The 13,811-nt window shown below is 39.1% G+C and overlaps 1 protein-coding gene across 1 annotated transcript; it reads right to left on the bottom strand.

The window, feature by feature from the left end:
- Nucleotides 1-59: 59 nt before the first annotated feature.
- Nucleotides 60-13,639, bottom strand: LOC111319748 (scavenger receptor cysteine-rich domain-containing protein DMBT1). The gene is given in 11 exon segments (XM_088744183.1): nt 60-2,303; nt 2,572-2,688; nt 3,327-3,455; nt 4,046-4,162; nt 4,767-5,090; nt 5,850-6,221; nt 7,330-7,692; nt 8,452-8,775; nt 9,923-10,261; nt 13,009-13,350; nt 13,588-13,639. Coding segments are annotated over 11 exon segments (3,075 nt in total). The 3' UTR covers nt 60-1,707.
- Nucleotides 13,640-13,811: the final 172 nt, after the last annotated feature.

The raw sequence follows: 13,811 nt of genomic DNA, 5'->3' as shown, positions 1-13,811 counted from the left end.
ACGTAGTTTTTTATGTGTCACTGTGTCTAACGTGTAAGTCGGTTGAAATTCCAGACATGTTGTGACACCAGCAAATATATAATGAGATTTTATGCTCTTTAATCATTTGCTTGCGTATTGATGTAATTTATTAGGGACTTTAATTAAGCAGTCAGGACGGCAACGCCACGGAAGACGTCGATTAAAAATGAGTTACCACTGTTAGTTAGAATTTCGAAAATGGCTACAATGTGTTTACCGTCTCATAGGGCGCCAGACCTCAAACTCAACATAACACATAAAAGTAGCGTTGAGTTCCAAATGTAAATTAAAATAATTTGCCGCCACGGTTTCGCTTCGCAGACGACGCAAATTTTGGTGATTTCACGTTTTTATTTTGCAAAGGACGGCTAAGAAATGTACAAAATTTTAAAACGCACGTGCTGGGCTATTGTTCTGCCAATTAGATATCATGATTGTTTTTCCACGTTCTCGTTGCCGTAGCCGTCGTGGTTTGCTTAAAGTCCCTACTATCAATTGTCTCCGGAGATTCTAGCTTAGAGAGGAGGAAGTGACGTCATGGCTGCGCATGTACTACAGCTGCGGAGTCGAGAATGCAAATGTTTGCCTTCGAAATGTTTTTTTAAAGATATCGCAAACATAGACTAATGGCAACTGGACGGTTGGTTGTTAAAATTACCTATATTTCGAGCACACTCTCACCAATCTACCTCAGAACTCCTTCCCCGTGAAATGATGAAAGCTATACCCACACTTACTTATTCAAGACATTCTTCAATTGTAAGGATACATATCTTATGAGACGTTTTGTTGTATAGTGTCGTTTAGTATTTTTACAAGTTGTGCCGTATTTTGACGAGCCTGTAGGGCGAGTCAAAATACAAATAACGAATAAAAATACCCAGTGATACAACACAACAAAACGTATGATAAACTATTTATCATCCAACACGCCAAACTGTTATTTCAGTGCAGGCGAATTTCGCGGATATCTATTTGCGGGGAGTGCGTGACAGAAGTATTCGAAGCGGAACGGAACTGGCGCGTTGTCGCGTCGCTGTTTCTATTTTCTTCAATAAATGATGAAACTTCATTGTCGTCTAACTGCTTTTCTTCGTTCAATTTATCTAATAAACTTGGATCAATATTCGCCAGCCATTCCGACTCTTCGTCGTCAGAAAAGTAATTGAAATTGTCCGCCTTTTTTTTTTTTGTTGTAACTTCAATCCAATTCGTCGCTTGCGTGATGCGAGAAAACCTGTCTAACCGGTTCTCTGGAGTACAAATATCGCGGATAATGCGTTAAGCAGCTAGGACCTATACAGAAGTGCATTGCTTGAAAAAACGTAATAGTATAGAGTTCACACTTGTAACTTCTCTCTCCGTGCTCTAATAAATTCAAACTAGGTCATCTGTACTTTACGTCTCGAATTCATTTTGACCAGACAAGAGGGGAGTAAACCCAAGACTATCTCATCTATAAGCCTTCCACCATGCCAAGTGCTATTTAGACACTAGGTATTTGGTTTTCTTAGAATAATGCTTCGTTTGAAGGAATAGACAAGTTTGAGTACCCAGGTGAACAAATTTTGCAAACAATGATATTAGTTTGTTCTAAGACTAAGCAAAGTTTTCTGACTCTATTTTTTCAGATCCTTCCGTCTTTTCTTTCAATCTTTGTCATGTTAAGTCAGACACTTGATGACTTTAAGAATGAGAAATATCTGTGTGCCTGTTTTGTGACAGAGACATGTATTCGTTGGGATTCGGTCTTCCATCAGCTGAGATATTTCGTGAGGCAGTGCTGTTGTTCTCCTTTGATAAAGCCATATAATGTTCTTCGGCCCCTCTCGTGGTCCTCTTCGGCCCCTCCGCGGCTCCTCTCGTCTTCACACCGCCATTTCGTCGGTTGGCTTTTTCACGAGCAGCTTGGGGATTCATTCTTGCCGCCTTATGTGGTGGTGGAATTGGTGGAAGAGCTCGAGAGGTAGTTGTTTCATGGAAAGGAGCTATTTCATATAATGGGGTAGTGTTGTCCCTCGTTGGTATTGAACTCTGATTTGCTCCTGTTCCCAAGTCGATTTCGTCACAGTTGTGGGTTTCCTCTTTATCGCTTCTAAAGGCCATATTGCTAAAGTTTGCATGTTGGTTTCTAGCTTTAACTTTAGAAAGCCTCCGATTTTGAAAGATAAGGTAAATAACTGCAGCAATAAGAAGGAACACAAGAGATGCAAGTATTGATAATGCTATGATATAAGTAGTCTTGGAGGTTGTATTTCCGTTCTGTTTCTGCGAGGACCCATCTGCAGAGAAGAAATGATGTCTAGGTAAACTTGATGAAAAGGACCTATCCGAGGCATCCGTGATGGCGTGCATTTTAAAAAACTTTCAAGGAACTCTAGAATGTGAAAATGTATAGTTCGTGCGTTTGATATACCTCATCAATCGGCGAACTTTATCTAAGTTTCCTTGCCATTATCATGTTTACAATCTTCCTGTTACAGCATAATAAATTAATGATGATTTTGAGAAAAAATGGACAACAGAACACAGAAAAAAGCTAAAGCTTACTACTGGTCGCTAAAGATGCTGAATTCTCAGCTTCGTTAATCACACAGGAGTAATGAGTTTCATTATCGTGGCAAAATTAATTGTCTGTGCACGGGTTGCTCTGGCACGGCCTCGCGGCTGCAAAGTATAAGAACAAGAAAAAATTAACAACTCCAATTCAAAACTTGAGAGGAATTCAGCCCTATTAAAAAATGCAACAATTCTTACTCGTTGTGACTCAAAATGGTATAACCTTATTTGACCACCAAGGACTGGTTACAGAAAGTCTGACCCAAACCATAGTTTTACGCAGTCAGTGAGCTTCGCTTTCTATTAAGAGCGTGGATTCAACTAAATGATTGTTCTTCTATTGTTAGCTTTTGGCCCTCTTGGCACTGTATTAAAAAATAATTGCTCAGAAAAAGGTTCAGCTAAATTGAGGATTGTTTAGGACGCGTTTTTTTTTTCAACAAAGTGTTAAGGATTCCTATCTAATGTTTTGGCTCAACATGTATACAGTTACTTTCCAACAAAGATTTCAAGTTAGCGAGGAAAGGAAATGAGAATTAAAAGGTAAAATTTTTAAAATTAAAAGAGAACAATTGCTAGACCCTCAAGTTTATGGTGCTGTAGTCACGAGTTTTGGAAATCACCTAGCCTCGCTTTCAACGATCATCACATCATGTTCCACAGGTTCGTTCTGCTCGTTGCCAGAACTGACCTAAGTTTGTTTCTATATATTTGCAACAACGGATGAAGACAAAAAATAAACTTACTGATCGTAGTTCGCTCCTCACAACGAAGCCCCGACCTCCCATCGGAACACGAGCAGATATATGAAGATTTTGAGCTAAAACATTTTCCACCATTCTCACACAGAGAATTCTGACATGGATTAGATAGTGCTACAGGAGTAAGACAAACCAAAAAAGATACTGAAGCGATCACTTTGGTGTGATGGCGGCAGAAAATGGTAAGCTTCTGATGCTCAAACCAGGTAAATCACGTCTAGATCCCCCCCAAAGCAGAGAAAGGCGGGTGAACGGAATTTCCTTTGCATTTGGGATGCGGTGAGCTCTGAAAAGATTATGCTTAACTTTGCAATCTTTTAAAATCAAAGTTTTAAACCCCTTAGTCATTGTTCTTCTTCTTGATGGGAGCGTTACTTACGGTTATGATAAGTGCAATAAACCACCAGGAATGGTGTTCTCAAAAAAGGGAATCTGGATCTGTTATAGGCACGTATCTTTTTCGGCTTTGAAATTAAGGTACAAAGTATGCGAATATGGATCTATGCAATCTGTTTGTGCCAGTCAAAACAAAAATGGGCTTGCTGGTGGTTATCTTTAAGGTATCCGGGTTGAAACCGTGATGTTGCTTGTTCAAATTCCATTTTTATAATCGCTCTGTGTATTATCAACGATTGTTCAAAACTTGCAAACAATTGCGATCTAATAAAAATTTAATGATAACATAACTGAGTTGTTTTACCCACGTTTTTCACAATGGATTCCTGTGAATCCTTCTGTACAGTTGCAAACAGCACCACCTCCAGTATCAATGCAGGTTCCTCGGTGTTGACATTTGAACTTCGAGCATTTTGAAGAGATATCTTGAAAATGACAGCGGAAAGCAGAGAATATTCTTACAGATCATTAGTGTGCTTATTACAAGACGAATGAAACGTTGCTGAACCCAATAAAGTTCAGTTTGCAACGATATGAGTGTCGGGGGACCCCCACTATTTCATTATACAGAACACTAATTTCATAAGATCCTCCTACCCCTCGCCAATCGTGATATAATACTACATTTTAGTTACTTATTAAATCATTTATGTTTTTCGCGCGGATGGAATAGTATGTAAGAGGAACAAGATTGGACATACATCATTCCGGGAAGGATTGGAAGGAAAGCTCAGAATAGAGAGTACCAAAAATTGTGTACAGCTCACTACATGATGTATTTTTGTATCTCTTTTTTTTTTTCGTTTTTATTTTGTCTTGATTTTATTTTATGACTCCTTAATCCCTGCCCCTCTGCACTTGTCCTTTGTGTTTCGCATGTTTTTGCGTTTTTTGCTAAAAATAAGGCTGGGTACATCATTGGAAAAAAATTTTTTTAGTGAAAATCTGAATTAGATTCTGAGGAGGTAATTTTATGAAAATGTATCTACATGACAACATCAGCTTGTGTCCAAAAAGTAGCTAGGTTACCTGTTTGATATGGTAGCTTGCATAAAGCTGTTGCAGCACTTGATCCACTTGAAGGGCGGCCATACACATTTTTTGTACATTCTCCTAAATTTGTCTCGTTACCAAGACACCTCACGTTCTGGAACCATCTCGGCCCTATATTAGAACCAAACTGATTATTATAGCCAGATGAAAGACTCGCAGGATACCCCAACTGGTGGCATACCACGCGAGAAGCATTGATGTCCCATCCCCTGCTATCTATTGATCCCCAGACTCCTGCGTAAAATACTTCTACTTGTCCAGCATTACTGATTGGAGCACCAGTGAGCCTCACATTCAACACTAAAAAAAAAAAAAAAAAAAACATACGTTACTCTGGCATCACGGGTTCCAAATCTACCAGTAATATGTTCCTGCCGTTGAATATCGACTTTAGTTAAAGACTTTACCTTGCTTAGTTGTATATTATGGTTATGTTACTAAATTTGCAAATCTAAACCAATTTTTTGACACGTCATCTTTTTGTTTCCTTCCAAAGGCGACCTTTAGGAGTAAAGATCAACTTGGTACTCAAAGTCACGTGCGCAACGTCTTCCATATCAATGTTACCTGCCAATGAGTCACTGGTAAATAATAACGAAATCTGTACGATACAGTGTATGTGGGTTGAACAACCTGACATTTTATAAAGTGTGTAAGCGAACAAAAACATTCAGCAATCGAAGAAACTAAGAGAATTCTGTCTGCCTTACCCCGTAGTTAACGAAAACATTTTAGGAACGTAGATAAAAGTTTGATTGCCTTATTCTTGAGAAGTTGTTCATTAACAAAATGATACTGTGTTTTAAATGCAGATATTTCATTTTAATTCCATGTTTAGAAATTATCATTAACATTATTACCGGTGCATAAGAAAATTTTGTCAAATTTCTACATTGATGTCATTCCTTACTCGAAGGCAATGTGAGTAGCAAAAATGTAGTTGATATTACAATAACAATCGGAAAAAAAAAAAGAGAAAGACTAAATTGCAAAATTATATTGCCAACCATGTTTCTATTTGCGAAGTCGCAACTGAAAATGTCCTTGGTTGTGGCTTACTTTGAGATGGGTTGAAGTTTGTCTCTCTGCATAAAACGCCGGCTGCATAATCTGTACGTTCTTCTTGGTAATATATATGAATCCACCATCTGTTTGTGATTTTTTCCCACGTGGTTATTGCACAGTCTGAGATTTTCAGTTCATTCCCATTACAACGTATACTCCATATCCAAAATGGCCCTTTCAATCGTCCGAAGGATGCGTATTGGAAAATTTCGTCAGCGCCTGGATATCCCAGCTGACGACACACCACATGACCTGCATTGATATCGATATAACCACCGCCAAGTATTCCTCCCCAGACTCCGTAATACATCACCTCGATTAAACCAGCAAAACTTAGACTGGATCCCGTCAAGCGAAGCTTGAAATCTGAAAAACATTGTATTAACAGCGGCTGAAGGTTATTCCTCATTATTATCCAACTACACTCCGTAGAGTACAAATAACGCCATAGACGAGTACAAATGTCACGCGGTATTTGTACTCCAGAGAACCGGTTTTGACAGGTTTTCTCGCATCGCGCAAGCGAAGAATTGGATTGAAGTTACGAAAAAAAATAATGGCGGACAAGTTGAATCATATTTCCGACGACAAAGAATTGGAATGACTTGCAAATATAGATCCAAGTCTATTAGATGAATCGAACGAAGAAAAGCAGTTAGACAACCAGGAAATTTCTTCATTTATTGAAGAAATAGAAACAGCAACACGACAACGCGCCAATTCCGTTCCGCTTCGCATTCTTCTGTCACGCACTCTCCCTAAATAAATATCCGCGAAATTCGCCCGCACTGAAATAACAATTTTGGCGTTTTGGATAATAAATAACTTATTAAACGTTTTGTTGTGTAGTATCGCTGAGCATTTTTACTCGTTATTTGTATTTTGACTCGTCCTACGGGCTCGTCAAAATACGGCACAACCCGTAAGAATTCTCAGCGATACTACACAACAAAACGTATAATAAGATATATGTATTACATAAGGCATCCTGTTTTGTGCATGACATAATGAAATCAGGCAAATAAGAGCATACGCATTCCGAGAACATGGAATTGTTTTTTCAATCAATGAACAAGGCAACGGTTACGACGGTCTTTTGCTCATGAATGAGCACGGTGACTTATATTTTAAGATTGCACGGTCTTAATGTACAGATCATCCCCCCTAAACAAGAACCAATTGAACAAAAAAACTTGTCTGAAGGAAAAACGGATATAGCTTAAAGGGAGTATGAAGCCCGTTACTCGAGGATGCAAATTATAACCCTAAAAGTAACGACTCGAGAAACGTTTAATGTCGATGTCTCTTAAAAAATTATGTGATTTTTCCAAAAATTGTATGTTAATTCTTCTAGACGCTCTAGAATTTCTATCTGTCGATTATTTTTTTTCAAGTCAGTTTACTTCAAAAACCAGATTTGAGTGTTTGTGTTATCTTTAATCTAAAACTACTTGGAAATAAGGTGATAACTCACCACTAACTTGTACAGCATTTGGTTTGCAAATAATACTGAGATCATGGTCATGATTTTCAGTCGTTAATTGAGGTTGGCGGTAATGAGTGCAATTTTGCAAACTACTCTCGTTTCCAAGGCATTGTATATCCGTGGTTCTATACCACTGAGGGCCAGTTCCCGGTCCAAACGTAGCCCGGCCGACCGCAAGGATACTGTCAGAGAAGTTTAACTGTCTGCAGATCACTCCATCAAAACTGACCTTTTCCGAATGGCCAAACCATGACCAGGGAGGTAACTGAAGAGTTCCCCAAATCATGTGAAATCGAAGTTCTATTCTACCAGCATGCTTAGCAGTAGAATTTGTAAGCCTTACATCAAATCCTGTAGAAAATATAAAAAAATCCATTGTCAGTCCGGACGACAAAAAAAAAAGTCTTTTTCACTCTGCGTGTCATGGAGATTCTGTTTAATAAACTTTACTTTGCTCCAGAGGGGGAAATGTCCGGTGTTGTGGAGGTGCTAAGAAACGGCGGAGGATGGTGTCTTAACGAGTTGGATATCTCTGTCGTGCTCCTTGATTTACTATTGCATAGGTCCTCCAGTATCGCCGACGTAAGCTTATCGCACTAACAGAAAATCACTCGAGGTCTGGAACAAAGTAGTTATCATTTTTTCTTATAGTGATCACAATTGTTACAAACGCGGGGCAAAAGATACCATGCACATAAGACGTCATCCCAACAACATCAACAAGGACGGTGGAGTAGAAATGCCAAAGGAATGAATGCTGACGATAAAAAATACAGCAATGGGAGAACCTAGCGACAACAGATCACTGGACGGGTGGAACATTTCTTTCAAGTGTGCCACGAATACCACCCAATCAGAACTGAATATAATTTTTCATGAGACAGCACTAATCCATTGAACTACATTGCTTGAAGATGACTATTGGCATGCAGTCGCAACGTACAAGTGAAGTGATGGGCTACATTCTTCCAAGAAAAAGGCATCAGTGAAGTAAAGAGATACACTATAAGGCTTTCGATTCGAAGTATGAAAATCTGATTACCATTTAGAGGTATGTTTATGTTTGTTAATTGCACAACACTATCTAAGTGTGAGCTAATCATTGTTCACCTGAGTCAGCTATACCATCACTGCACAATACATTTGCACAGTGAAAACTTGACTGGGTAGAGGAAGTGAAATCCCAAGCGCATTGGTCTAACGCTGATTTATCTCCATAACACCTGAAGTTTTGGAACAAAACTGGCAAAGTAGCAGAGCAAAATAAACGGTATCCTGCCATTAATGCTGTGGTATATCCTAACTGCCGGCAGACAACTGTTGCATCATTGATATCCCAGCTGGAGAGGTAAATCAAACCCCACTTTCCTCCATAATACACCTCGACTCGTCCCATATTTGGGGAAGGAGATCCCCGTAGCCTAACCAGCATTCCTGATGTAAAAGAATGAATTCAAATTCAAATGATATCGACGGTGAGGTACAGTCACTTTTATCTAAAGGTGACGCCGTTGATTCCGCTGTCGTATCAGGTTTTTATTTCTCCTACAGAAAGCGAAGAGGTGTCTTTCGTTCCTTTGTGGGAGAAAGACCCTTATTGAGAGAAGCCGGTTCTACTAAAATAATTCAAGCGGGACAGTAACCAACTCCTTTTAGGTATTTTATCATCCAACTATACCGAGATGTCCCCTACAATTGTAAAATCAAGCTGAACTGTAAGTCTCTAAGTCGATTGTGATTTTACGGTAACATTTTCAGAAATGAGGAGGTTACGCGTAAATTTCAACCGTATAGGAGGGTCGAACTTGAATTTACAATTCTAACTCTCGCCTTTGCATACCACTGGGGGTCACATAAGACTTAAAAGCTTTAAGGATTATGATTTCTGAGGCACTCGATAGAAACGCAATATATCATCTGTTTCATAAAATTATGGCATAAGCCAGTTCTGTGACTTTTGGTAAATAGTGCACAAGTATAACAATCCTCAGGCAAAAACCTATTTTATAAGCTATACAACAAAGTTTCCCGGACACCAAACTCACATTGAGCTCAGATACTGCTTGTGAATTCAACATATGCAATTTATGTGACTTCAATGTATGCAAATGCAATCTTTCGGCTCTTGAGTAATCAAGATGCCAATAAAAACTATTGCGAAAAATAAAAGTGACTCTCTTTACAAGGCGACTTTCAGAGAACAAGATTTAATCATTAGGTTGACTTAAGTGGCTCGTTGACACCCAACTTAAAATCGTGTTGCGCATAAACCTATAGAACTCCATTTTCAGTACCGGTATATACAGAGGCAAAGTAAAAGTTAAGAGGTACCGTGTCTGGTTTGTGATATTAAAACGCTAATCCTAAGTAAACATGGCTATCAAGTCTTCCACAAGTTGTATTCTCATGACTCGGCTTTTTGCCTTTTGTAGAAGAGTTTTACTTGGCAAAGTTGACGATTAGAGTTGGAGCAGTACGTAAACATTAACAGCACATAAACTTTACCATGCTCTTTAGGATAGCTGAAAAAAAAAAAAAAAAAAAAAAAAAAAAAAAAAAAACGAAGCTACAGACCGCTTACCAATCGCGTGGGACAGATTCTTGCATATGACACTAGCAACGTTTCGCCGATTTTGTGTTTCAGACTTGTTACCAATGGCATCATGAGAGCAGCTCATTAAGTTAGCTTCACTTCCAAAGCATTGAAGATTAGTTATCCACACAGGACCGCTGACCGGCCCATACACACCATTTGCCAAAGCCACTTCTGCACCAGCTTGGTAACCAAGCTGGCGACACACCACTGTTGCGTCGTTTATATCCCAGTTTGTTCCACTGATTGCTCCCCAAATTTCTGCGTACAGCACCTCTACTCGACCAGCATTAGGAATTGAAGATCCTTGAAGGCGAATTGAAATATCTAAAACGAATTGATAACGTATAATCATCAGTGTATCGCCAGAAAATAAAATAAACAAGGCTATCAGGTTTAAAGAGACTGTTGTGCTACGTTTGCTTACACGGAAATCAATTAATTGGTTACCACAAGAATTTTAGATGACAAACGCAAATAAACCGCCTTGATTTTTACAGTTGATTTGTGGTGTAGGGAAGAAGATACAAGCAATCAATTTTGTCAACCTGACGCTCAACATGACCGAGCTGAAGAAGGCTGAAGAACTTTAAAAGACAGCCTAAGAGAAGGCTATCTCAATGTCATGTGACTGATTACATGACCTCACATCGTAGGAAATTAATTGTACAAAGTACCGCCTTTGAAAGTAGACATTGCCATATAAGAATATGATACCAAACCTTGTCTGTAAGACTGGTGGGTTGTAGACTTCGCTATTTTTTGGGACTCTGCCCCTAAACTATTAAGTATCCTGACACTGGCTGCTATTTTTAAAATAAATTGCATACAAGTAAATTGTTTCCGGCTCAGTGCTCGAAACATTTGGAAAGAGTTATTATTAGGCATTACTTCGATTACATTGACAACAGGCACGCTGCTAATTCTAATTGGCACATAGTAATTTGGTTATATCAACTAAGTTGAAATTGTAAATTGCCCACCGTAAAGAGTTAAAAAGCTGACGTTTCGAGCGTTAACCCCTCGCTCTGACGAAGGGGTAACGCTCGAAACGTCAGCTTTTTAACTCTTTAGGGAAGGTACGTTTTTAATTGGGGGGGGGGGGGTGGGCCGGGGCTTCGGAGGTGGGGGTCATTAGTAAATACTTTACAAATTGGGGAGGGTCAAACCTGTTTGATACGCAGCCGGGGGAGGGTCACATTTTTTTTTATTTGGCAAGGAGAAGACTACCCCATGTCGGTTAGTTGACTTCTAATTATTTCTTACCAAACACGAGAAGTGTATAGAAACCTAAAACTTATATATACAAGCAAAGCTACCAGTCTAAGTCAATCTACATCATTTTAAACAGATGTCGAAATATTATGTCAAAAAACTATCTTGTCCCAACTAACGTAAATTGTCTCTCTCGACCCGTGCCCGCTTTTGTCCATATTTTGACGTGGGTAATGTTTCCGCGCGGGGCTCTGACATAAAATTAGTGTCCGGTGACGATTCGTCACTTGAGCTACTCCATCTGATTGGCTTAGCCACTTTTCGGCAACTTTTGAGACTTTCGTCAACTTTTTAGAATTTTGGCAACTTTTAGAATTTTCGGCAACTTTGGGCTTTTTGAGGTTTTCTGAAGCCACTTTCTTCACGTTTTGAGCCACATTGGTCAGTTTTCGATAGACATTTATTCAATTTATTCTAAAATACAATAATTAGGGCCCCCACCATGGGTTGAGTTTTGTGATGCCTTATCACGAGGTCAGCGGTATCACGTTGCAAGTTTTCAAGATGGCGGACAATTACAGTGACTATTTGTTGATCAAGTGAAATGGAAAGAACCTCTGATATTATCACTGGACTTTCACAAATAAAGTTTTGATAAGAAGCAATGTGCGAAATTTTTATCTTTAACAACCAATAAGGTACGAAAAGCAGAAAAATGTTGGCAACTTTTCGGCAACTTTTTGGAAATTCAGCGACTTTTCGGCAACTTTTTGAAAAAAATAGTAACTTTTTGGCAATTTTTAGACACTTTTATCGGCAACTTTTTTGGGATTCATCGGCAACCTGTGGCTAGGCCTACCATCAGACCTCATGAAATCCTCGCATTCTCCACAAGCGCATTTCCTTCTTTCTATTCCTCGCACATCCTTGCCATTTTCAAGTTTTCACCGTGCAACGCCACGCAATTAACTGCTTTTTGCGCAGACACGGTTATGTGAGCAACACTTCCGGTCAGTTATTTTCACCTCCGGTTATTTTTGTCTTGGAGGAGGTTTGGGGGAGGGTCAGATCCTTTTGTTTAGGCATTTATGAAGGGTCATGCATTAATCCAATCTGGAAAGTGGGAGGGCCACGACTTTTTTGGCAAAAAAACTTCTAAAATACCCCGGCCCACCTCCCCCCCCAATAAAAAACGTACCTTCCCTTACAGTGGCCAATTTAACAATTTCAACTTAGTTGATATAACCAAGTTACCTTGTTATCCCCACCGACGCAGCACCACAGTTTCTTTAGAAACGTACCCCCTTTACTAATTGGAACATAGTTTGACGAATTTTGTAGTGACGCCTACCACCAAACAAACTAGTGTCTGGGAGTTATTAGGGTCCGAATCCCTTCTAAGCTTGAAGTTTTTTTTAACTTCTCTTTCCGAAATTTCTTCATTTGCGGTTCATCTGTGAAAAATCTTTGTTACTGATCCACGAGTCAGTAGAAGATTACTTTAATTTGTGTTAATAGTCAGTAGGAAATATTTAAGATTGAATCCAGATATCCAATCTCCTGAAAAGATAGACTTAAACAGCTCGTTGTGCAAAGTATTTTCCTTGAATGCCGGCTTCATTTGAAACCTGCGATAACCCTACAAATTGACCTGAGTAAGATATCCACGACCAAACTCACAAACAAGGTCTTAATTCTCATGGCTATAGAATTTTTAATTCATTAAGTTTGCTCCACTTTCTTAAATTGTGCACTTTTTATCATTGAAAAAGCGTGGGCAAAAAATGACTGAAAGTGAGTATGGAATAAATTATGGACCCCTTGAAATTTTAAACAGAAGATTATCCTCCGGTACTTACCGCGTACATCAGTATTGACTTCAGGGGTCTTGCATATCACACCTGCCTCACTGTTTCGATTGATATAAGTCTTAAGCCAGTCATTGTACTGACATTGTTTTAAAGTCTTTTCATTTCCTATGCAACGTACGTTAGACATCAAGACTGGTCCAGATCCTTCCCCAAATGGTGAATATTTTAAAGCCGTGACGACACCTGGGAAACCAAGTTGTCTACATACCACTTCAGCCTCTGTTCTATCCCAAGACGACGATCCATCGATACGTCCCCAGACTCCATAAGAAAGAACCTCAACACGTCCAGCAAATGTCACGTTGGAACCAGTTAAACGGATGCCAACATCTGTTAAATTGGATGCAAGTTTTTCAGTCTATAAGCAAAACCTTACGATTCAATAATATCTCTCAAAAACAGCCGCTTGCTGGCTGCAATTAACCGTTCTCTCTACAGCTAGCGAGAGCTTTTTTCGATTGATTGATCTCCCTCGTTAGTCTCTAGCCCCATACTTAACTGGCCCCGGCTACTGGATGAGGCTCATTAGTATATTCCTCCAAAAAATTAAAGTACAGTAATACCCACCAGAATAGTACAGCAAAAGCCTCATGAACGTCAATGCTGATAACGAGATCATCTTTCTGTACCTTGAGCTATTTTTAAACTACATCGCAATAATTCTCATAAATATAGAGAAGACATCCCTGATGTTCTTTCCTTAACACTTTAATTCCATTTCGAGACTGTAGTTAACCATTAAAGCCACTATGTATATAATTCTTAGGTAGTTTATTGAAGAATCTACCTTA

The sequence above is a fragment of the Stylophora pistillata genome, chromosome 1 (assembly GCF_964205215.1).
Source record: "Stylophora pistillata chromosome 1, jaStyPist1.2, whole genome shotgun sequence".
Classification (NCBI taxonomy): domain Eukaryota; kingdom Metazoa; phylum Cnidaria; class Anthozoa; order Scleractinia; family Pocilloporidae; genus Stylophora; species Stylophora pistillata.
This window is presented reverse-complemented; position numbering and strand designations above follow the sequence as displayed.